Below are 23,801 nucleotides of genomic sequence, written 5' to 3'. Positions count from 1 at the left end.
GAGATGGATATGGAAATTCTACATGACTGAGTGTGTCCATGCCTCATAACAACACACGGACAGTTGGTTGTTTGATCACCTCCGCTATATAACTGCTCGTCTGGCTCTGACACCCACCTCCATTTCGTAGTCACTAACAGATGGTGGACTTGCTTCTGTGTGTAAATGGCTGATATTCCCTTGTTGATATTCGGTCATACGAGCTATAAGCTGAGCATGCACGTAAGATATACGAGCATGCACAAACACACACACAAAAATAAGCACACACAATCACTCTGACACGGGTTTATCGGTAATTAGTTTCATTTAGAGGACAATAGCTGTTGCTGCTGGGTAATGAAACATTAAGAATTAGCCCCTATAGCCTCATGGGTCTTCTGGGCGCCAACCTTATTTTTGCCACTTTATCTCCCGGTTACCAACTCAAACTAATATATAACAGCCTAGCTGCTTTGGCACAGCTAGCTTTTTTCCCCAAGCCAAAGCTATTAATCTCTTTCACTTTTTTTTTTGTCTTTCTCTGGGACACTGTGCACTTCCACTCATACTGGAAGTCAACTATAGGTCACGGAAATGAATTTGTGTTTAATGTAGCTGTAATGGTTTAGCTGATTATTTGACCTTCCCCTCTCTACTGTGTGCAACCCTGTGGAGTGTGCAAATAGTTGCTGTTGTCTTCATTACTTTTAATAATTTTGCTCTCGCATACATTTTTATGATTGGACCCAATATTGTACCTAATACAGTTTTATGTAGAAGCAGAATATATACCAATTAACAGGAAATAATTGTCAGTCAATATCTGTATTTGTTGTTTTTTTTGGTGCCAGAATCTGGGAAATAAACCTCTTATCTATGATGTATCAGTATACAGCCCTGTGCCACTCTGTTGACAATTCATGGGAGACTGAGTTTGTGCTTTCATACAATGTTGATTTGAATGTTGACATGCAAATGAGATTCATATAATTATAGTGCTATCTTTTTAGTACAGGAAATTCTACGCTTATCACATCAAAATTCCTTTATTTACTGTCACTGTCACCGTTTTCATCTTCTCCAAATTACACAGGCGGCAGTAAATGTTGGTTAACACAGACCAAATTGGGCTAAGGCAAGTGAATCGACGTTGAAATGCAGCAACATTACTTATTAATTAATCTTGGCACTGACTGTATGGAGGTGATGCGAGAAACGGTTTCTTGCATGCTAATGAGTTAATTGTCTCCTCTACAAGTAAGTATTTAACCTCTTATTGTCTCCTTCAGCAGAAGCCCTTGTTGGGTTGGCTTGTGTTACTTCAACATAAAATCAAATGCTTGGTCTGAAGAGACTTTAATGCTTTAAACCCTGCACTGTGTGTGTGTGTGTGTGTGTGTGTGTGTGTGTGTGTGTGTGTGTGTGTGTGTGTGTGTGTGTGTGTTGTGTTGTGTTTCAGGGACGTAGGCCAGGCTACTTCTCCTTCCTGGATCCCTTCTCCCCTGGTGTCTGGCTCTTCATGCTTCTGGCCTACTTGGCTGTCAGCTGCGTTCTCTTTCTGGTGGCTAGGTAAAGAGCTCACCCTTAAAACACAGTTGACACATGAGAAAGAGAGAGCGAGAGAGAAAGACTGAGAGACAAACAAAGAGGTTGGGTACAGAGCGTAAACCACAAAAAGGTTTGTTTGGGAGATATACAGAGGAGGAAACAGGTGTCTGTTGTCTTGCTTCTCTTCAGTCTCTGAAGTTGATCTTCCACATCACAGCGAAAGAGAGAGTCTTCCGCTCAGTGGTGGGTCTCCAGCAACACACTGCCACCTGCTGGTCATGGAGGGAACTGACAGAACTGCTGCTGAAGAGCATTATATGAAACATTACAAGTTTTTCTGGATCTTAAGAAGACACTTTAATGCAAAAAAAAAAAAAAAAAAAAAAAAAAAAAAAGTCTTATGTAACACCTCTTGGAATGAAATTACAGGTGTCCAGACCGGTAAATGTATTACCTCCGCAGTGAGAGCTGAATGGATGGTATCTGGTATGCAATATGAACAACATCTATAGAAGATGAGTCACATAATTTGGTACTCTCGCTTTTGCTGATGTTTTTTTAGGAGGAATATTTCCTCTTTGGTCAAAGTGGGAAATATGTAAACTCTCTATGTCCCTTAAAATCTTACTTTCTGCTTTGTAACTTTTTTGGTGGATCAGAAGGGAATTGCAACCTAGTTATATGGATTGTTATCTCAATCCAGCACACAACAGAGTTGTCACATAATTTAAGATTCATGCAGCAACCTCTGAACATACTAGTTACGCTGCCTCCTTTCCTACGGTTTCGGTAGGCAGCACATAGGGAGTGAAAAACAGGTTGGTTCTCTCTCTGGAGAGCCAAGGTGACTTTGTGCTCAATTGTCTGTTCAAGTTGTTTTGCTACCTCACTCCTCTTTCTGTCTCCATTCCTCTCACTCCCTGTATCTTGAGTGTTAATCTTATCTGAATACTAAATCCAACTTTCATTTCCACTCTTGTTGGCTATATTTCTCCTGAGTCTCCCTGTTGTCTCACCTCATTGTCTTGTTCTCTCCAGATTGACACCATATGAGTGGTACAATCCCCACCCTTGTCTAAAAGGACGCTGTAACCTGCTGATCAACCAGTACTCGCTTGGCAACAGTTTCTGGTTCCCGGTGGGAGGCTTCATGCAGCAAGGATCCACCATTGCTCCTAGAGCTCTGTCCACACGTTGTGTCAGTGGAGTGTGGTTAGTATTCGCCAGAGCGACACAAAACAAGAGCATTCGCATGTTTTCAGCTTTCACATCCACAAAGATGTATGCACATTCAATTCTTTTCTGTCTTTATTTTGTTCATATCACTCCATCATGTAATGCATTTAATCTCTGATGTGATCTTGAAGCATAAATCCAGATTACCAGGACATCAGCATTCAAGAAGAGATAGTGATGACATTTGTGCGTGTGCATGCATGAGACATCGTCTGTGTGATTCCGCCTTTGCAGCAAAAACGTCACGCAAACCAAGCATTGTTACCTATCTCCATACGCACCCACCCATTCATCAATCCACCTCATCATCCCTGTCGTGTCTTCTCCTCTCAGGTGTGCAGTTATTTTAATCCTACGACACTTTCACCCAGATAATCCATCTTCATACATCAGCCTGCTCATTTACATACGTTTATAGGTGAATACATATGTTCTTGTCCTCTGCCTTTCCTACACAGGTGGGCCTTCACATTAATCATCATTTCATCCTACACCGCCAACCTGGCTGCCTTCCTAACAGTCCAGAGGATGGAGGTGCCTATTGAGTCAGTGGACGATCTGGCCGACCAGACGGCGATAGAGTACGGCACCATGCACGGAGGATCCACAATGACCTTCTTCCAGGTTGTTACACATATCGCTGTATATGACACATTGTTTATATTCTTAACACATAGATACATAATATAAGCACAGGTTTAGCTCATTGCCTCTTCAATCAATGGGCCATCTGTGATGTTATCCTCGTCGTCACCTTCCTGTCCTTCCTGTCTTCCTCCTCTAGCCACAGGCTTTATCTGTTTCCTGTCGGTTCTTTGCCACAACCATTCAATATCCTCCTCCTCGGGGAGATGGGGCTCTGTCCAGGTCCCACACTTTCCTCTTTCATTTTCTGAAGATTTGACCTCAGAGAAAGAGAAAAAGAGAGTGATACAGGAGAGAGAGACGGTGAAGGATGTTATTGGGGAAAGAGGAGAGAGACATTAGCCTTGTATTCCTCTGTGCTTTTACATCCACCGGGCCTTAAATAAGTCAAGGAAGACAGGCCAAGAGAAAGTAGAAGACAGGTAGAGATGTCAGGAGAGGTTTTCAGTATTTCAACCCTAACCGTGACCCCTAACCCCTGAACCCTAACTCCTGACCCTTACCCTAAAACTATACCAAGGGAAGCAGCTAGGGGCACCAAACTTGGCATGCAGGAAGGTGGGGCCAAGGGCAGCATACACACAAAATTCGGGAGACCATCACTTTTTTATTTTGAATGGGGATCTATGGCAGCTATGCCAAGTGAGGGCGCCATCACCTATTTTTTTCCTGGTTATCACCCCTAACCCTAACCCGAGAAGAAAAAATAGGGAATGTGTATCGTCAACCATCTGTCTCCCTCATCTGAGTGTGTCCGTCTCTCCTGATCGTATCTCGTCTCCCGCCACTGTGCAGAATTCTCGCTACCAGACGTACCAGCGCATGTGGAACTTCATGCACTCAAAGCAGCCCAGCGTGTTTGTGAAGAGCACAGAGGAGGGGATTGCCCGTGTCCTCAACTCCAACTACGCCTACTTGCTGGAGAGCACCATGAACGAGTACTACCGCCAGAGGAACTGCAACCTGACTCAGATCGGAGGACTGCTGGACACCAAGGGCTACGGCATCGGCATGCCACTGGGTGAGTGGGGAGCAGTGGGTGGAGAGTGAGAGACGGTTACGAAGAACTGAAAGTGAGGGAGGAGGAAAGGAGAACTTGACTCAAACAGTCTGGAGATCCGATGGATATAAGTTACTCAGACAGAAGACGATTTATCAGGGCTGTGGAGGTGAAAAGAAGTTCAGTGTAAAATGAAGGCAGCGGAGGACGGAGCTGATGTTTTCACTGAAACGCACAGTATAATTCATAGAGAAGCCAAGAAAGAAGAATGAAAAGCATGGGCATTAGTTGGAGGATACAACATAAACGTCACATTGGACAGTTAAGCTGAAAAGCAAAGCCAAACTATTAACTGCTATCATGGGGCAAAATGATGCAAAGGTGAGAAACTAAAGGAGACTTACTGCTAGATTTTAATAGAGCAGCTGTTTGGCATGCTGTGATGGGAGAAGTGAGGACTAGCGAAGGGAATTTGAAATATTGTTTCTGTTGAATGTGAAACTGTTTGTGTACGACTGGCTTGCTGCTCTGAGAGTATAAACACTGGGTTTACCAACACTTTGATCTCACTTGAATCAAACTGCAGGCTGGGGAAAAACACACCTTAAAGTAAACAAGATAAATTTCAATTTGTTTGATGTGTAAACCGTCTCTTTAATGGATGATGTTGCATACTGCACGCTGTGATGTGACCTAAACAACACTGCAAAATCCTAGTAAGCCCTTTAATCTTATATTTGAGAACTGCTTTTTACAGAACCAAAGTCTAATGGAGTGACATGGTTTCACATTTACCGTGGTGAAAAATGTACAAAAACGAATCTTGCTTTAACAAATTTGAGCTTTGCCTCTGTCTTTTCTCCAGGGTCAGTGTACCGTGATGAGTTTGACCTGGCCATCCTCAAACTGCAGGAGGACAACCGTTTGGAGATCCTCAAGAGGAAGTGGTGGGATGGAGGCAAGTGTCCTAAGGAGGAGGACCACCGCGCCAAAGGTTTGTCTCTGGTCAATCCTCATCTTGTTTGATCATCAGCACTTTGTCAATTTGTCCTCATTTTCTCCACCCTCTCCTGGCATCTTTCCAGGTCTGGGGATGGAGAACATCGGCGGTATCTTCGTGGTGCTGGTGTGTGGCCTGCTGGTGGCTATCTTCATGGCAGTGCTGGAGTTTGTCTGGATGTTAAGGCAGGCACCAGGAAATGAGGTGAGAGAGGGCTATCTAACCTGCATCTGCTTTGTCTCCCTCTCCCCTCCCTGGCACCCACTCCCTCGCGGAGCTGCTAGGTTTTCCCACAGTGCACAGCTTTGACAGGAAGTGTAGCAGGCGTCTTCTCCTTCTTCTTGTGGGTTCCACTTGACAAAGCCTTCTTCCGCCCAGCCTAGGAGACATAATCAGCACAAAACCAAAGATATACCTCACTTTTACCTCACTCACAGTGCATACATGTATAGATTATTTTTCATTTTGTAGCACTAGAATATAAACTGTATATATCGCACAGAATATACATAATGTCCATAAACTAGAATATTGAATGTAGCTACATCTTAAGGGTGGTGTTTACAGGTTGCTGCCAGTAAGAGTACTCTCATAAAAGTAAATGTGATTGTATTATTTTAGCCTTAACCTAGTGACCTTTTTTTATGTAAAAGATGCCTTTGACTGTGCACACATCTGCACCCAAAATCCAACTGTCAGAGACTTTGGAAATCACTCGTTCCATCAGAGGGTAAATGATGGACAGTAGCCTAATGGACTAGTGTTCTGTCAACCAGAACTTTGCATTAATAATTGACTGTCGGTACAACCAGATGTGGGGAGCAGATGGGAGAATCAGTTTTCAAATTACAGATTTGGAGTAAAAAGCAGTTTGAAGTATTTTCTGCTGTATGAACTTTACAAGAAGTCACACATATATATAACTCAGAAGAGTTTAGTGTAAGTGAAGACGCTCTGCTGTGCCATTAGGTTAAGCAACCAGAGAAAGATGTGCATGCAGTGAAATAATTATATCTGATGTGATTCCTTTAAAAGACACTTGATAACTGTTTGGCCTCCACACTGTGACTTTAATTCAATAAATATTCAGAATGTAAAAATCAAAAACCAACTCATGTGATTTTTCTTTTCTGAGCAGCACAGATTGATGTTACACACTAAATTGGGAACCCTGTGTGTGTGTGTGTGTGTGTGTGTGTGTGTGTGTGTGTGTGTGTGTGTGTGTGTGTGTGTGTGTGTGTGTGTGTGTGTGTGTGTGTGTGTGTGTGGTGGGTGGGTTTATACCTGTGTGCATCTGTATACTTGTTACAGTGCTCATAACTTCCTATAACTTCTCCTGTGTTGCTCCTGAGCTGCAGTATCATGTGATTGTAATTGTTTAAGTTTACGTCCTGTATTTCACCAGTGAAGCACTCGATCATAAGTCCAGGAGATAAAATGTGTGTGCTACGTGTGTGTATGTGAGAATTAAGTTAAACATTCCATATGTACTGTACGTGTTGTTATTTTTACTGCTTCAGTCTACACCAGCTATTTCTCTGATGCTCTCGCTGTTTGCTGATTCTGAAGATAACCACGAAATGCATGTTACGTCTGTTATGTCCATCAGTCTGTCCTGATCAAGTCAGTCAGTCAGTGAGTTGTCTGGCCTCTCTCCCTTTCTCTCCCTCTCTTATCCCCCTCTACCCTATCTTTTTCTCCCTGTGTGTGTGCTTGCAGCAGTCAGTGTGTGAGGAGATGCTGCGGGAGCTCCAGGGGATCGTTCTGTGTCGCGACAGCCTGCAAGTGAGGCGCCGGCGGTCGTCATCGATACTGCGGCCACGGCCCTTACCTTTGGAGGAACGCCGGGCGCGAGCTGCCGCCGTCAGCCTCAGCAACGGCAAACTGTGCGGGGGCACCGGGCTGCCTGAACCCCTCTCTCACAGACTGGCACAGGAGGCTGCCTTGGTTGCCAGGGGGTGCAGCCACATCCGCATTTGCCCCGAGTGCCGACGCTTCCAGGGACTGAGAATGCGTCCTATGGGGGCCCCTGGGGCCCTACCATCTCCCACGCACAGCGAGGAGAGCATAGAGTGGGACAAGACCACAAATAGCAGTGAACCTGAATAAAGCTCGGTGAATCCAACAGGACTGACTTTCCCAGCAGCCACCTCCCTTCTTTCCAGGGATCAAAGATCATGTGGTATTTTGATTCACCCATTTGGAGCTCGTTCTTGCACTTAAAGGGCAGGACAATGCTGTGGACTTTGTTTTGCCCGAGAGGCAACAGCCAGCAGTCATTTTTTTGGAATCTCCTTGGGTGATTTTTTTTCCTTGGTCATAGGAAAAACTGATGAGTCTGTCTCGTTGTGGTCTGTCCCTGTTGGCCCTCTGTACCGTGTGAAAGAGGACAGACAAAAACAGCTACGAGGCATTTGTACTATGCAGTATTTTCAGTCATTTATCATTGTGCTGTTTCTTTTTTTTTTCCTTTTTAAATTATTTCTGTCCTCTGTTGGGTTATCAGTACTGAATATTGTTATTCTATTGTTGGAAAAAAAAAAAACTTTAAACAAGTTGCTTTTTTTTTTTTTTATCTGACAATTTACTGTATGAACGTATATTGCCTCTGAAGAGCTGCAAAGAAGAACAGACTAACGCAAGGTCATCCTTCAAATCCTTTTATTTTGAAAGTGCCAAAAACCATAAGTATTATCTTGTGGCTGAAGAAAGCACCACAGCCCTGAGAAGACAACAAATTCAACAAAACCTAGAAAACAAACATACAGACACATGGACTTCTTTTATAGTAGTGATATTCTATTAAAAAATGTTTTAACTGTTGGTATCTCTGAAAGACAGCGATGCATGTCCAGAGGTGTTGGCAAGTGCTCATGGAACGATTAATCACTAAAGTGGTGGCTGAGTAGTGAACTTAACAGAAAGAATGACTTCCATCTTAAAAACATTGTGGCTGCACACACAAACCCACCACCTGCGTCTTCTTGACTTTACCTTACCCTTCATCTGCCCTCCATAGTTGACACTTGACACATTTACTGCCTCATCACCAGTCCTCTTTATGATCCCTCACAAATATATACACAGTCTCTCACACAGCATACCCTGTAAGAGCTTAGAGGTCATTCTCTCCTGCGCACATATTCGGGAATGATTCGCATTTCACGAGGACAAGTCTGTGTAGGATGAAAACCCAGTATATATTAGAACCAACCAAAATCATCAAGTAAAGGGATTTTTGTTTCAGTAGTTGACTTGAGTTCTTTTAAATGTCAAGGCAGTTAAACTTTTATTGAATATGATGTTTTAACACTGCTTCGAGGAGTATTTCAGTTCACATCAGACCAGATTTGCCCTGACATTTTCATGGTTTTGTTTTTGCATCAAACCAAACTTAACATATATTAATCATGGAGTTCTTTGGAGGCAGATTTTTTTTATGCAGATGCCAGAAAAGCTAAACAATGATTCAGTCCAGTTGTGTTTCTGTTCAGTTTTAATCACCACAGCATTTGACGTTAGTTCATTTAAATTAATTCAGGTTAAAATGACTTTATGTTTCAATCAGAAACATATGAATCCAGTTCGGTTGTTTGTATTGACAGAATAGTCGCTTTTATTTGCATTTTACTAGCCATACCTTCAGAATTGAAACCATGACGACAAACCACCGGCGACAAGATTAAGAAGCTATTACTCTCTGCATAGACACACGACTTATCATTTTCCTGATGTACCGACCGGTATGTTGGTGTCACTGTATGATAGCCTGAGTGTTGCACAGTGAGAATCAGCGGTCACCCACCTGTTTGCACCACCTGTCGCTTATCTCTGGTGTGTCCATCATGTTAAATCTGCCCATCAGGTTCTGTCAATCTCTCAGAAACTAGGCCACCAAGTCAACACAGCTTTGAGGTACCGCTGCAGCATCTCGTGCTTTCATTAGCTGCGCTCACTTTCTTACTTTGGCATTTTTCCCCTCCAGGTTTTCATGTTTCGAAATTCACTGCATATGCTCTTTAAACATATAGAAGGGATGAGTGTTTCAATTAGGTGTGTTTAAAAGTGTTAGTGTTCATTTACAACCATGAAGCACTAACACTCTCATCACATTGTTAAATCATTATGTCATTTGTTTTACCATTTCATATGCACAGTAACATCACCTTTACTGCTTCTATATTTTTCAGTCATGCTAATGCATCTAATCCTCCAGTAGGGAACTATTGCTGACCCGCAGAAGGTGCGTTAAAACACAATGATCAACGGGGTTTCCAGTAGTGGTCCAGTGCTGATTTTTGTATTACAGGCGTAATACTCATTCGACATTGATTATGTGAATAGATCACAGAGATGCACAAATACATGTGTGGAAATATTTATACACACACAGTATTGAACACTTTCACAGGTTGTGAGCGTATTGATGAAAAAGAGTTTCTGCCCACAGTTGATGTAAACTTTCCGTATTTCTTTATATAATAACTTGTTAAAATTGAATTGCCGAGCAAATAACAAAGACAAAAAGACCCATATTTCATTAAGGTTTTATAAAAGAAGTTTCTACCCATTTGCTGAATGTCACTAAGAAACTCGTGAGAGTTTGAAGTCTCTCGCTGCTCACAATGCGAACTCCTTAACCACTGAAAACATTTACACGGGTGCTAAATCAAGCGTAGTCGGAATGAGATTGCCAATTACCTTGAAGGCATGAAGAGCAGTAGAGTAAGAATTAAAACAAATCCCACTGAAACACTGGGCGACCTTCTCCGGGAGACCACAGAGAGATGGCAGGGTTTGGCTGCTATATTTTATCCGCTTTATTTTCTTATGTTGACATTTTTATTTCATTATGAATACATTTCTATAAACAGCCTCAATTCTGTGGGGTTCTGGTTTTCGTCTCTGCTTTGCTCTGACATTTTTGACCTTCTCAGCTGTTTAGATCTGTCATGCTAAATAGTTCCCGAGTGCACTTTGTTTTTTAAGTTTTATTATTCAACTGGGAGAAATATTCCGCACCTGCTTTGTTGTGATATATACGGATGCAGAGGAGCAGTACGAGGACGTATGGGTTTCTGGCTGAGTAAACATAACAACTGTTGAGTGAACCAGAAGGATCCGACGCATCTACCTATCGTTCATCTTCCATAACTGAATTAACGCCTGCACATTCGCGAATCCTTTGAACAGCTGAGAATTTGTGTGGGTGGGAAGCCTAACGGGAGCTAATGAGTTTAACAACTCTCTCATGTGCTTCATAAGCATTCACTCACCCGAGGTCCATCTATCACTCTGCTTTTCGGTGGTATTTCTGTCTTTTCTGGATAGTGAGAGAACATCACACAACACCCTGCATCTAATTTACAGTTTAATTTAGACTGCACCTCCCCCCCCTCCCTCAAACACACACACACACACACACACACACACACACACACACACACACACACACACACACACACACATCCCCACCATCCCCGACCCTCTCTGAGTGCTCGTCTCATAATCTTTCCTCTGCAGCATTATCAGTCTCATATCAGTAACCTACATGTCACAGTGCGTATCTACAACACACACGCACACGCATACACAAGGCGTGGCACACAAACACTCACCGCCACCTGTATGCCACTGCTGTGTTTATTGCATCGTGCTCATGCTTCTCCTTCTGCCTCTGGTGGATTTATGGAGCCCATGATGAGCATTGAGTGCCTGCAGAGGTGTGTGAAAATCGACTTCCCTCTTCAGGTTTACCCAATTGTAGCACATAGCAATACCAATTTCCTTGTAGTCGATTGTTATCGTGCAAGGGGTTAGGAAATATAGTGGACTGAGCCTGATGCATTTCACCACCCTAACGGCTCCCATCCCGTACACTTGTAGAGATTTTACTTTTTTTTATCCACCCATTCCATGTAAATATTTGTGTTTGTTTGTTTAGTTTGGCATTTCACTCACCAAAAAAAAAAAATCTGATTTTTGAACTTCCCAAGCCAAAACGGGGAAACCTGAGATATTTATAATTTTTTGTAAAATTGTTGGCCTATAACTTCACATTCAGTTAGATTTTTATTGTTTTTTTTTAATGGCACTTGTGTTTTGTATTCATCACATTTCTACTACCAAGATTGCATTCCTTTGTGAAACAATTGCTTTCTCTTCTCTGACATCAGATTTCCCCAAAGTTAACGTCACACAATGTAAACATCCACCTTATAACAGCCACTAATGAGCACCGGATCTATGGACGCCACCTGATAGAAATAACAGATTATCAGTGAAAACTACCGAATTCACAGCGACACTGGTGCACATTTTAAGTGAGAGCTTTCCTATTGATTTGCTGGCAATTAATTGCGAAGAGCTTTTTGTTGTTGTTGTTGTGTGCTCAAAGAAAAGGTGTTCAGAGTGCAAGAATTCTCTACAAGGTGAGATGCTGTCGAGGCTGTTATACAGCCTTTTGTTCACTGACAGCTGCTGAACATATTGACCAAAACATCTTGACATTGTTTGTCTTTCAGAGAAATAAAATGAAGCTTCATTTACTTTGTGCTTCGTTTCCTCACTTTTCATTACTTCCTTGATCGATGGCCCACAGAGCATTGATTACCTGGTTTTGTGTGTGTGTGTGTGTGTGTGTGTGTGTGTGTGTGTGTGTGCGCGCGTGTGCGTGCGCGCGTGCACGTGAGTGGGTTAGTGTAAGTGTGTGTGCATGCTTAGGTGTGTTTGAATGTGATCTCTTTTTTGCACAAGCCTCAAAGGGGAAAATACAGCGTGGGCATCTTGATCCATCAGATGGAGGCCCTCCCTTTGCATCATTACCCAAAAGCTGGACAGATGCAGAAGACAGCCAAGTCAAATTACTCTGGAAGTGTAGCAGCCAACACTCTTTGTCAGGTATTCAACAGAAAAATGAAAGCATACAGCTTCTGTTGTAGAAATTGGTCACTTGGGTACTTCATAACAAAGCCACATCAGATTTCTTACAGATAGAGGAGTCATAAAACTGTTGACTGTCGACCAGATTGTTGGTCTCCGTTGACCTTGGATTCAAGTTCCAAAGACTGAGGTAAACATCAGTCACTTTCCATAATGACTTCACCTTTTACAGAGCATCATCTATCTCTGAGTGAAAGCTTCGATGACAGAGTTCAAATTACAAACTGTTCATTAATCAAATTCACCGTGAACAAAACAGGGTCCTGATTTCTCCCATTGCTAGTCGGTATAGAAGCATTTTTCCTATGTGGGAATTGTTTACTGCACTACAAACCTTAAGTTTAGGCCTAATAGGTATATACTCTTAGTAATTGAATAGAATTTAAAACATTTATCTTAGTATTGTGCTTAACTCCTACTTTATGGACATTGTCATGCTACATTATACTTCTACTTCACTATATTTCAATGGGAGATGTTTTACAAATACTTTTATTATTGACACTTAGAATATGTTTAATTTATAGTATTTTTGTATTTTTGCTGTAATATGATTATTATAGGCTACATTTATAATAACTTTTCCATAAGGGGAATATTACTATATTACTGCCGGTAAATCCTTTATCTGTGTTCAGGTGCACTGTGCTTATCTCATTTTAACTATACTTGGGTGGCTGCAGTCGACCCCATTAAACCCTAAACAAACAGAAACACAAATGGCACCAACTCCTTATGGTTTGAGGAGAAAATATTGGTTTTCAGATAATGGCCTCTTGAGTTCATGTGTTAATTAGTGGTTAGAGCACAGAATTATCTTAATCCCTGAGTAAATGATTCATTTACCCCACAGATGCAAAGCTAAAAAAAAATTGCACTGGGCCATGAAAAAGATGCACAAATGTCAGCCTTGGAAGTAAAATCAGTTTATCTCACTCCCCGCAGGGGGATTCAGGTTTTATCGATGCTGGGCAGCAAAATCATATTTCCTGCATCATTAACTGTTATTTTGCCTTTCTCTTGTTATTGTCTGTATAGCATTATTTTTAGTTTACTTTGTATTTTGCTTGTGGACAGTTTTACCTTGGGCTTTCTTGTTTTTATTTTATCTTGTTTTTTTTGTTTGTTTTTTTTATCATATTAAGCCTCTAAAACACAGCCAGTGAAAACTGTATCTACATTGCCATCTTTGCTGGATTCTGTAATTGTCCTAAAATCATGATCATCACAGTTTTCTCTTACCCAGTTTTTTTTTATTATTATTTCATACCACGGCCGTGTAATCCTCAAATGCTTTTATTCAACTTCAAAATATTTTGTCTCAAAAACAACAAAGTATAGAAAACACACTGTGACACTCTAAAAGCATCTTTGTATCGTTGGGTATTCTGGTCTCCATCTCCCCGACCATAAACAGTCATTTGCTACATCTAGTGGGCATTACACAACATTACAGACACTGCATGTTGAACTACCGAATACATGCATAGATATGGTAACTAAGACTGTTTTGTATTCTGATGGTAGAATATATATAAAGACAACATCCATCCGGGCGGTAGTCATACTGAAATGTGAGTTGCAAATTGATCCTGTCACAGAATTCACTTTCAGTTGAGCCATACGCAGATGCAGCAGTCAGATCAAATAGAGCCAAGCTGTGGACACAACATTTTAACAAATGCATCTCACTGAGAAGAACAGCTGCTCTCCTCTGTAAGAAGCCTGTCTTTTAAATGTCCAGTGCATTCAGGCCAAATTCAGAGAGCAGTTCCTTGTAATTTTGGTGAAGGGCTGTGCTCTTGTCCTCCCACCCCTGTTGAGCCACAGACAGCTGGGTAGTCAGGCTGTCCAGAGTGTCCTGCAGAAAACAGCAGTAAAATTAAGATGCAAGCTATGATTTTCCCTTTAAATCACCCAGTTGTCTAACCTGATAACCCTCCCCTCGTAACCACCTTTATCTCTGATGAGCTTCACGAGTGAGCTGATGGAGAGGAGGCTTAATTAGATTCTGTGTCATACTGGGGAAGATAGAAATAATGTTAATTACATATTAAAATCCTATCTCAATAATCACAGGCTAAGCCCTCTACCGGGGCTGTATAGGCTTGACCACTTACCTTTGAAGATGTGAGCACTGAAAATGTCCATGGTACTGTCTGTGCTCAGCCAATGTAACTATAGAAGTTCAACAATGACCCCATTCCTCATCCATTACATCTTAATAAAAACTCCTACTTTACAACTTCCAGGTCTTATTGCCCTGGTTTTAAGTGATAATCTGTATCTTAAGGTTAGCACAACATGACAAAATCATTATTATGGATGATGTAAAGTTAAGCTCTTGGTATACTGCTTGAAACAGCTCTACAATAGACAATGTTATCCTTAAGCCGAGAATGAAAGAGAATTGTGCTGGCCACTGTAAGTAAACAGTGATGTGAATCCAGGCAGATTGATGTTCTGTGGCCGTGTAACACTCGAGAGTCCTAACAAATCATTGGAGTACTAACTTGTAGTTTTCAACTTGGCTTATGTGTCCAACTACCTGCTTTAGACAGTCATGTGAAGGCTCAGAAAAAAAATCTCTTTTGCAAAGCTGTTTCCAGCAGAGTGACGTCTTCAGGGTGATGGTGGTGTCTGTGGTGTTGTTGACCTGTCGCTTTATTGGACAAAACTATGACACTACAATTCAGACTGAAACAAAAGACTCTCTTTCATGTGAGTAGTGGAATGGAGGGAAAGCCTCCTACAACACTGCACCTGTGGTTCATTTGCCAGTTACAATTTGTTTTTATCTCTGTATTTGACACAAGCTTTGACTGCCAAACGGATGAACCCTGCTGTGCCTGTAAATCACACGTATATGTAGGTTTGTAGAATTTCTGACTTTAGCGACTGCTCAGAAAAGATATAAACTGCAACAGTTTTCATCAGGATTGTGTCATTATTTGACAACCAAAAGGTTTTTCCATCACAAAGATATGAAGGATGCTATAAAAAGTGTGCACACAGATGTTCTGACTTGACAACGCTAAGCCCCAATCTGCACCTGGTCACTGGTTGTTCCGCCATTTTAGTTATATGCTCAGTATAAGGCAATCGCAGACACAGCTAAGTCACGAGCCTAACTGTTGCTGTGGGGAAAGAGCTTGCAAAAAAAAAAGTTGGTCTTTGAGGTCCAAGCACTAGTCTTTTACACTTTCATGTTTGCATGACGCCTCACACCCAGGCACTTCCGCCAAACAAAACGGACATTGCGTTCACACGGGGTTGATCTAACGCCAAACCACATTAATTCACCACAGAAAAATAGATGAGGGATGAGGAGAATGCTGCCCTGCAGGGACAGCTGCACATGGTGCAAGAGGTTTATCCTAAATGACTTGGCACCGACCTGTACAACGAGGTCTACAGTCCAAGCGACCTCCAACATGTCCGATCAAACCCAGAGGCCTCTTACTGCCTGCTTCTTCACAGCTTTCTTTCAATAATTGTGCACTGGCTTTAAGTTGAACTAGTTGTGTTGCAACTCACATGCAGGACCTTCTCGTAGTCCATTTCCATGTTGTCCAGCTTGTGTTGGAGGTCCGCTATGACGGCATCTTTCTCCTGTTCCACTCGCTCACTCTCCCTTTTCTCGCTCCTCAGTTCTTCCTGACACAGGACTAGAAAAATACATACAGGCAGATCATCACTTTAATTTGGTTCTTCTATGGTTTTATTCGCGGAAGTATAGACTTTAGAATTTGAATAATTCATACCAAGTTCTTCTTTCAGCTGGCTGACCTCCTTCTCCAGCCTCTTCACCTTGTTGGTCAGCTCTGTCTGCATGGTGTTGTACTGGCGACTGAGGTCTGAAGTGACATCTGTGTCAGCTACGTCAGACTTCACTGCTGATTCACTTTGTAAGGCTAATGCAGCAATCATCTTAAGCACCCAGCTAATTAGACTTTTTGTTCCTCAAAAATTATCCTATCCTCGGCAAACATGGCCCTTGTCCTCACTCCCAACGGGGCTCACACTGTGCTAAGGTTTTTAAAAGAAAGACTCATTTTTTATTCATGCCCAGTCCGTACGCACCGGAGTTGATGTCCCTGTGGTCTTGTCTCTCCTGCTGCAGCTTCTGCTCCAGGTCTCTCACGCGTCTCCTCAGATCAGTCCTATGAGACTGGACGTCTCTCAGTGACTCACACTGCAAGGCTGCGGTGAATCACACAAACACATGAATACATGACGTACAGACAGCAGAAGTGGCAATAACTCAGCAACATTTCTGTTGTCAAAATCATATTAAGGCAAACTCAATTGTTTTGGAAAACGTGCTTAAATATCCTGTTATGCTTGTTTAGCTTCCACTGGTGGGTGAATCATTTGGTTTCTTTATTTCACTAAAAGTACAATTACAATCATGTAAAATACCCCAATCCAGGTCATGCATTTAAGGTTTCACCCAAATAAAAGCACGTCAGTTGAAAATACCAAAGTAAAAGTACTGATGCATGATTTACTGTCCATTCAACAAGGTCACTTTACTGCTGCAGCTGATGAGGCTCATTTTAACTAATAATAGCGTGACCTATAACAATGCAGTTATTATATTAGCTGATTATAAAATATGTTTTCTCCATGAAGTCCTTAATCAGCTAACTTAATAGTAACCATAGCCAACAAAAAGTGTATTTGTGTATGCTGAAGCACGGCACTTGAGTAAATACACTGACTTCTAACTACAAATCCAAGTACTTTACTCAGTAATATGACTTTATGGTATGTTGTGTGTGTAAAAACTAATTTCAGATGGATTAGAAATGGAAAAATCATAGAAGATTGCCACTAAGATGAATAAATGCACTCATATTTTTCTTGGTAATATGTTGGTAGTGATGGTTAGGGTTAGTAACCCTAACCAGTTACTGGTTTCAGAGCACATACTGACAGATAGAATGAAGAAATGGAAAATGATAGTGTTATAGAGAATCATCGATCAATCAGTCAATCAACAGAAAATTAATCACTAATTATTGTTGAGAGGATTTAGTGATTGTAAGGAACATGTCAAGCAAAAAAGGGTTTGTCTGTTTTGTGTCCTTGTACATTTTTTTTTAATCTTTATAGGTTTTGGACTATTGGTTGAACAATAAGCAATTTTAAGATGCCTCCTTGGGAACATTTTTCCTGTTTTCTTCAATTTAATAGACCAAATGATTAATCAGGGCGGGGTTTTGGGTCCGTGAGGCTCACAAGCTCTGGGTTTCAAAAAGGCCGGGTACATCAGACCCCTTGAAGGACACCATTTCAAGACACAATAGAAAATAGACTTGTGTACTTTAATGAGTCACCTTCAGTTTGACCGTCTCAGCAATATTCAATAAAGCCGCTTGTCCTCGTAATAAATCCAAGCACATCCCACAGTATTTGGAAAAGAAGTGAACTTAAAATCTCACCAGCGTGATCCTGCAGAATCTCTGTATCCAGAAAATGACGACGCCTGTACTTATCCTCCAAGTCATTTTCACCTGCAACAAGGAAATAATATTTGTAAGAGGAGCATGATTTAACATCACAAAAAGCATAAAATAAGAGTCATCTCATGAGCTAAGTTACTTTTTTCTGGAATTTTCTTTGCGATCTTTTTGGTCTTTTTCTTTGGGGGCATGTTTGCTTGCTGCCAGGCTGCCTGTTCAGACCTTTGAGCACACCAACTATGCACACAGGAGGCCTACACTAACTATATGGGGATGAGTCTTTGTTGCCGGGCACTGGTTGCTGAGTGAGTTGCCATGGCACTAACTGTCCAGCTTGATTGATAGTTGATTGACTTTACCAAGAGCCAATCACAACTTGACTGTGAAAGGGTGCTCACGGTCACGGCGTGTTTTAAGCTCACGCGCACAGGCTGCGCCGTCATTGGATCTTTTGGTGGGACATGTCAAAGCGTCCTTTGTTGTCAGGGGCGACCAAAGCCCGCGCTGGGAGAATCCAGAATCCATTCAGCATCTCTTGAACGTTTTATGAATGCTGTTACAGGCAGAGGCGCGCGCCCGACTACATTCATGGAGCGTGAACGCGCGCAGAGAAGGCGTGGAGTGTTTTTTTTGTTTTTTTTGGGGGGGTGGGGGTGAACGGAAGGGGCGTACAGGAAAGGAAAGGGCCGCGACATACACGTCACGAGAGGAAACAGAAAAAAAAAAAAAAAAAAAAATACTGGCAATGTTTAATTATCGCAATTATTTATTCACCCGTGTTCGCGCGCGTGCGACCGCGAAGCGTTCGCAGTTTTAAGTGCAACTTCTCGTCCTCGGTCATCGCTGTCTGTCGTCAGCAGAGGAGCCCGCAGAGGAAGGCGGACACGGTTACAGAGCCGCTGAACGTCCCGTCAGACCACGGAGAGAGGAGCTGCTGCTGCTGCTGCGGGCGAACAAAAAAAAAAAACAACAAAAAAAGGGGAACGACTTCGGGGGGGGGGGGGTTGGTCAGGAGAAGAGGACACACTCAAGAGTCCACAAGGCGTCCGGGCAGAGAAAACGGGGGCCATTGTCCTCCAGCTTGAGGGCGAGAGGAGAGAGACGGGTCCGGGGCTCCGCTGATTTAGCCTCCTGCGCGTGGGGTCCCCTGCAGAGAGGAGCAGCCCGGCCAGCTAGCTGCAGCGCGGAGCTGTGAGGGATTGTTGTGCTTCTTTTGTCCGAAAGTCATTTAATCTGACGGACGCGCTAATGTTGTTAATGTTACTGATGGGAGCCTTCATCCGATAGTCCTCCTCCTCCTCCTCCCTCCTCCCGTCGGACCCTGGCTCGGATCCGCCACTCGGGCGCTGTCCTCGCAGGGGGGTACCGGATCATCACCATCGCCCGTACAAGCTAATCCCAAGCGGCGGTTCGGTTCGGTTCGGTCCGGCCCGGCCCGGCCCGGTCCGGTCCCCCCCCCTCACCCCCTCTCTCTCTCCTCTCCCTCCGGACCCCGGACCCCCTCTTTACCTCCCTCCGCCTCGCCTGTCTGCCGCCGCCGCCGCTCTGGCCGACCCGAGCCGCCGAGCGCGAACATGGCTGGGAACCTGAAGAAAGGCGGGGGGCTCATCGGGATGATGAAGGACGCCTTCCAGCCACACCACCACCACCTCCACTCCCACCACCAGCCCGGGGCCGTGGACAAAAAGACGGTGGAGAAGTGCTGGAAGCTGATGGACAAGGTTTGTGATGATCCGCTGGTCGGAGGCGACCGCGAGCTAACCGCGAGCTAACTAAGCTAATCTTCGCCCGCTTTGCAGGTCTGCTGATGCTAACGTTGAGTTAGCTCGTCAGCTGTTACAAAACACACGAGGAGAACACACTCGAGCTCATTTAACAACACTCCGTTGTGTGTGGTTTGTTTTGTTTGTTTGTTTTTGTTTTTTTTAACCTTTTGCTGGGACTTTTTAAAGCAGCCTGATATTAACGTTAGCTCCCGGACACAGAAAGGGGGATGTTTGCTAATCGGCTAACGAGGTTAGTCGCCACCGTGGTACGAAACTATAACTTTAGTTTGTTTAAATACTAAACTTCAGCCTTAACTAAGAAGGTACCGAGCATAAAGACAAGACAATAACATTAATGTAGTGAACTTATGTTGGTGAACTGAAACTACGTTGTTGCAGAAAAGCCAGCTGTCTTGTTAGCCTCTTTTTGTAAAGTGCAACACATTCTTGATAAAGGGGAGAAAAAAAAATGAAAGTAAAAAAAAAGAAACGTGTCCATTGATTTTGGCCAATTTATGCTCTTTCAACGAGGGAGACTCATCTCAGCTCTACTTGACGGAAAAAAAGAAGAAAAAAAAAGTCTTCACAGTTTGACCTCCGTTTCCTGTGAGTTTCACAGCTTCTATCTTCTTCCCCTTCCTCCTTTTGAGATGTGACGTTAAAAGACAAGTACCCTTTTTTCTCTCTCTCTCTCTTGTTTTTTTTTTAAAGAAACCACATTCCGACATCACAAGTCTGGTAGAGGAGGGATTGTACAGAAAGCAGAATTTGAAAGCTAAAAGTTTTAAGCTGTTTGGGAGTTTACCTCATGGGAATAATTGACCATGTTCCTCTGACCCAGCGAGGTGAAAACATATCTTACCTTTTTTTTTTCTTTTTAAATTGCTGTAAGACCCAACGTATTTTTTTTTTTCTTTTTCTTTTACTCCTCCAGACAGTAGTAGCAAAGATTTTTGCCAAGTGCCATCTAAAGAAAAACCACAGTCCGCCCACCGTATACCGGAGACCCAACACCTACAAAATGATCACTGCAGTTTCTCTTTGAAAACGCCCCCCCACTCGGGGCCTAGTTAAAGTTTATCAAAACTGTGAGGCTTATTTTTTTTTTTTTTTTTTTTTATCCCCAGAGTTGTTTGCGGTTCCAGTTCTTAAAGGGCGGAGCGTATCAAATTAAGCAGTATTTCAGGACGGAGCGTGCTTTAACGTCATCATTGGCACTTCGATGATGCGGTCTGGATCGAGGCACTCGCGAGTTTCGGATGATTATACGCCAATGAAAATATAGTTGTGAATACTGTATTGCACTTGTTTCAGTAGGTTCACCGAAACCTGACACATTGCCCTTTTAATGTTGTGTTGTACCAGCTACAGTGTCGTATTCACAGAAATGACAAACCGCCCTCTTGTTTTTAATGATTCATTCATTCCTTCACGCACATTCATTTGACTCATTTATCTTCGCATCTAAAGAGGTGCAATAAGTCAGCGGTCCCCCGCTGTGTCTTAAACAAACCTCTAATCCATTTAGTTAGGCTTTTTAGATTGGCGACGCCAATCGCAACTTCTGCCATACTTTCTCACGCAGTTAAAGTCGCAACCAGAGCCAACTTTCCTCCAAGCTGGTTAACCTTTAAACGCCTTAAGCTTTGGTCGAAAATCTGCCCCGGCAACGTCAGGAGAGGCAGGCGCAGGTGGAAGAGAGGAAATGATAAGTGGAATGCAGTTTAGCTTGGAGGCAGTCAACTTTTTAACATCAAGACCATCAAGCCTTAATGCACGTTGACATACAAAAGCACTTCATGCGTGTAAGCCACAACAAAACCAGTTGCACACGTGCATGCATGAACATGTGTTTGACTGAGTTGTGGGTGCACGTGTTTGCATTGCAGATGATAATGTTATTGGTGTAACCTTGGCAAAAGTCTTATCTGGCCTCAGACATAACCAGTGTGTTTGGAAGCCCGGAGAACAGCTCGGGAAATTAGGGCAGTGTTGGCAACGATGCTCGGTTCAGCTGCCCAAATCATCTGAAATTCAGAACACACCAAAAGCACCACACCATGCAGTCATTTAGACTCTTCTCTCTGCTTCAGGTGCATCTCGGTTTGAAGAGATTGAGGAAAAAAAATTGATGACAACGTCAACGCATTTCTACTTTTATCTCATCAGTCTAGTGCTGAATGTAATATGCATGATCCTTTTGTATTCGTTGTGTATTTTCTGGTGCCAAATTTACAACCAGCAGCAGCAGGAAGCTGAGCTTTTAATGTTCAGTCACTAACGAAGGCCCACAAGCTAAAAACATTTCACCTGTTGTGAAATTAGTGCTGCCTAAAATATCCAACTGGTCAAATGTGACCTCATTCGTTTTAAAAGGGAATTTGATCCAGTGATGAAGAACCGACCGGTCTGAGCACAGTGGCCCATTTACAAACTGAGATTTCTTAATTATGTTAAATAGCTGTCTATATAAAGGATGGCTTATTTGGCATCTGGATTCTTGAGCTGTCTCCCCATGTCATTTAATTCACATATAAATGAGCTTGTAATTTTGAGAATAATGGTAATGACCAATCAGTAATCGTTTTGTTTATAAAATATCAGAAAACAGTAGGAAAAAAAAAAAGGTCTTAGACGGTTTTATAATGTTTCAGATGAATGATGTCCAAATAGCCTATTTTGTGTGACCGTTTCTCTAAAATCCAAAGATATTCAGTTCACAAAAAAAAGTTATGAACTGATTATCAAAATAGCTGCTGAATACTTTTCTATCAGTCGACTAATTAGTTATTCAACCAATCATTAAAGCTCTTATTAGATATTATTCCATGCCTTGTCACAGAGAGGATTTAGAAGAACTCGTATCAAAGAAATAAACATTAAATATCCATACAATTTGACTTTTTAAAATTGATACCTGTTGTGGCTTAGAAACTCGTGAAATTGTTGGCATGTTTTCAATCCAGCATAAAAGTCACTATGGCATAGATTCATGCGTTTAAAGTACGGCTGGACAAATCCTCAATATCGGTATTGTGACAATATTGCAGGGATGACTACTGGTGCAAGTGAAAATTACATCACGTTACGAATATTTCATTTTCATGCCGTGAAGAGAAGAACAGGTTATTGTCTGTAGCTGTAATTAACGGATGTCCCTCACGTGCAGACCATCGGTAGATGCTAGCTCGTTCACCGAGAAGCCGCCAGTTGCTGCAGCGCACGCAGCTCCCGACAGGTCTGTGGCCAAAAGTGACTGATGAGAATGAAATGTAAAACGTGCCTCAGTTAAACCGGAGTGATTTGGCCTGATCTGTAAGGAATGAGCCATGTCCTGTTTTTGACTTGCAATTGTTTAGTCACCGCTGAAGCTGACAGGGTCGCTCTACATCAGCTCAGGTTCAAATCAGGACCCCTCACTTTGAAATTTGAAGTAGAAGTGGGGATTTTTCACCTCTGCAGTCACACAAAGTGCTCGCGGCCTGACGCAAATGTGCCCGGTGGTAAATGACAGCAACCGTACAGAGTGTCATGGTGGTGTTCCTGCTGTTTGCCTGTGTCTTTTGTAATGGCCTGATAAGTGACTCGGACATGGCGCAGCAGTACAGTGAGATGGGCGGAGGAAAGGTTGAACATTACTTGGAATGAAATATGCATTCATACACTCCAGTGAATGATGTTCCACTCGAGCATGTGACCGTAGACAGCGGAGGTCTAAACGAACATGTCTTTTTAGAGAGAGTGTAACAGATGATTATCTTTCTGTTCCCCCATTACAATTAAAATTCATGAGTATTTTGTGGGGGGGTGTTTCTTGAAGTACTTTAGTTGAAACTTAAATCCACATTTTCAGTACAACAGTCGGTGCTTCAGCTGTTTAAACTCGCAAGGAAATCATATTCAAATCTTAAGTCATGAGAATTTGAGTTTTTAAGGCAGAAGTGGTGAAGGATGTGCAGATTGAAATGGAGAAGTGTAAACACATCAACTGCTTCTCTGTCTACAAAGAGTCCTCTGTTTCGTCTGTAGATCGAAGGAAGTGGAGCGACAGTGGTGAAATAAGTCATGATGCCATAAATGATTTTTACTGTGACACTCGGAACATGCACGCCATTACATAATATATAGACTTCCCACAGTCTAAAAGCTGCGAGCTTGACCTTTAACTTTTGTGTTATTTTCCATTTTGCATATCCTCTGTCTGGGCTCGCCGA

At 42.5% G+C, this 23,801-nt stretch overlaps 3 protein-coding genes across 5 annotated transcripts in view; 2 read left to right on the top strand and 1 right to left on the bottom strand.

Moving 5' to 3' along the window:
- Positions 1-11,959, top strand: part of grik4 (glutamate receptor, ionotropic, kainate 4) — a 272,058-nt gene extending 260,099 nt beyond the window's left edge. For both annotated transcript variants that reach the window (XM_069148046.1, XM_069148047.1), the window contains 7 exons: positions 1,442-1,551; positions 2,569-2,742; positions 3,225-3,390; positions 4,207-4,432; positions 5,277-5,405; positions 5,497-5,615; positions 7,131-11,959. In XM_069148046.1, coding sequence (XP_069004147.1) covers positions 1,442-1,551; positions 2,569-2,742; positions 3,225-3,390; positions 4,207-4,432; positions 5,277-5,405; positions 5,497-5,615; positions 7,131-7,520 — 1,314 coding nt within the window. In that variant the 3' untranslated portion in view covers positions 7,521-11,959. The remainder of the gene's footprint in view (positions 1-1,441; positions 1,552-2,568; positions 2,743-3,224; positions 3,391-4,206; positions 4,433-5,276; positions 5,406-5,496; positions 5,616-7,130) is intronic.
- A 1,627-nt stretch (positions 11,960-13,586) lies between these two features.
- drc12 (dynein regulatory complex subunit 12 homolog) lies at positions 13,587-18,682 on the bottom strand. 2 transcript variants are annotated; one of them, XM_069148044.1, is made up of 6 exons: positions 18,596-18,682; positions 17,801-17,872; positions 16,437-16,556; positions 16,118-16,210; positions 15,891-16,021; positions 13,587-14,214 (listed from the first exon to the last, which is right to left on the bottom strand). In XM_069148044.1, the coding sequence occupies exons 1-6, from the start codon at positions 18,660-18,662 to the stop codon at positions 14,086-14,088; spliced, it is 612 nt and encodes a 203-aa protein (XP_069004145.1). In that variant the 5' UTR covers positions 18,663-18,682; the 3' UTR covers positions 13,587-14,085. The 2 variants fall into 2 exon arrangements, with proteins under 2 accessions (XP_069004145.1, XP_069004146.1); XM_069148045.1 differs by lacking the exon at positions 18,596-18,682 and adding an exon at positions 17,961-18,430.
- Positions 18,683-19,258: 576 nt separating this feature from the next.
- cbl (Cbl proto-oncogene, E3 ubiquitin protein ligase) overlaps positions 19,259-23,801 on the top strand; it is a 32,773-nt gene continuing 28,230 nt past the window's right edge. The window contains exon 1 of the mRNA XM_069148036.1: positions 19,259-19,542. Within this exon, the coding sequence (XP_069004137.1) occupies positions 19,396-19,542 (147 nt within the window). The 5' untranslated portion in view covers positions 19,259-19,395. The remainder of the gene's footprint in view (positions 19,543-23,801) is intronic.

This window comes from Embiotoca jacksoni, unplaced genomic scaffold, assembly GCF_022577435.1.
Source record: "Embiotoca jacksoni isolate LCO1_2020_lvr unplaced genomic scaffold, fEmbJac1.0.p SCAF_14, whole genome shotgun sequence".
Lineage (NCBI taxonomy): Eukaryota > Metazoa > Chordata > Actinopteri > Embiotocidae > Embiotoca > Embiotoca jacksoni.
The sequence above is the reverse complement of the archived record's forward strand: the minus strand, read 5'-3'. Positions and strand labels throughout refer to the sequence as shown.

Bases quoted from the DNA above. Each gene is read 5' to 3' on its own strand.
- drc12 (XM_069148044.1), bottom strand. From the start codon at position 18,662: ATGACCGAGGACGAGAAGTTGCACTTAAAACTGCGAACGCTTCGCGGT. The intron at 16,211-16,436 runs GTGCGTACGGAC...ATGTCACTTCAG, and splicing joins CCACAGGGACATCAACTCCG to ACCTCAGTCGCCAGTACAAC. The intron at 16,022-16,117 runs GTATGAATTATT...GTATTTTTCTAG, and splicing joins CCAGCTGAAAGAAGAACTTG to TCCTGTGTCAGGAAGAACTG.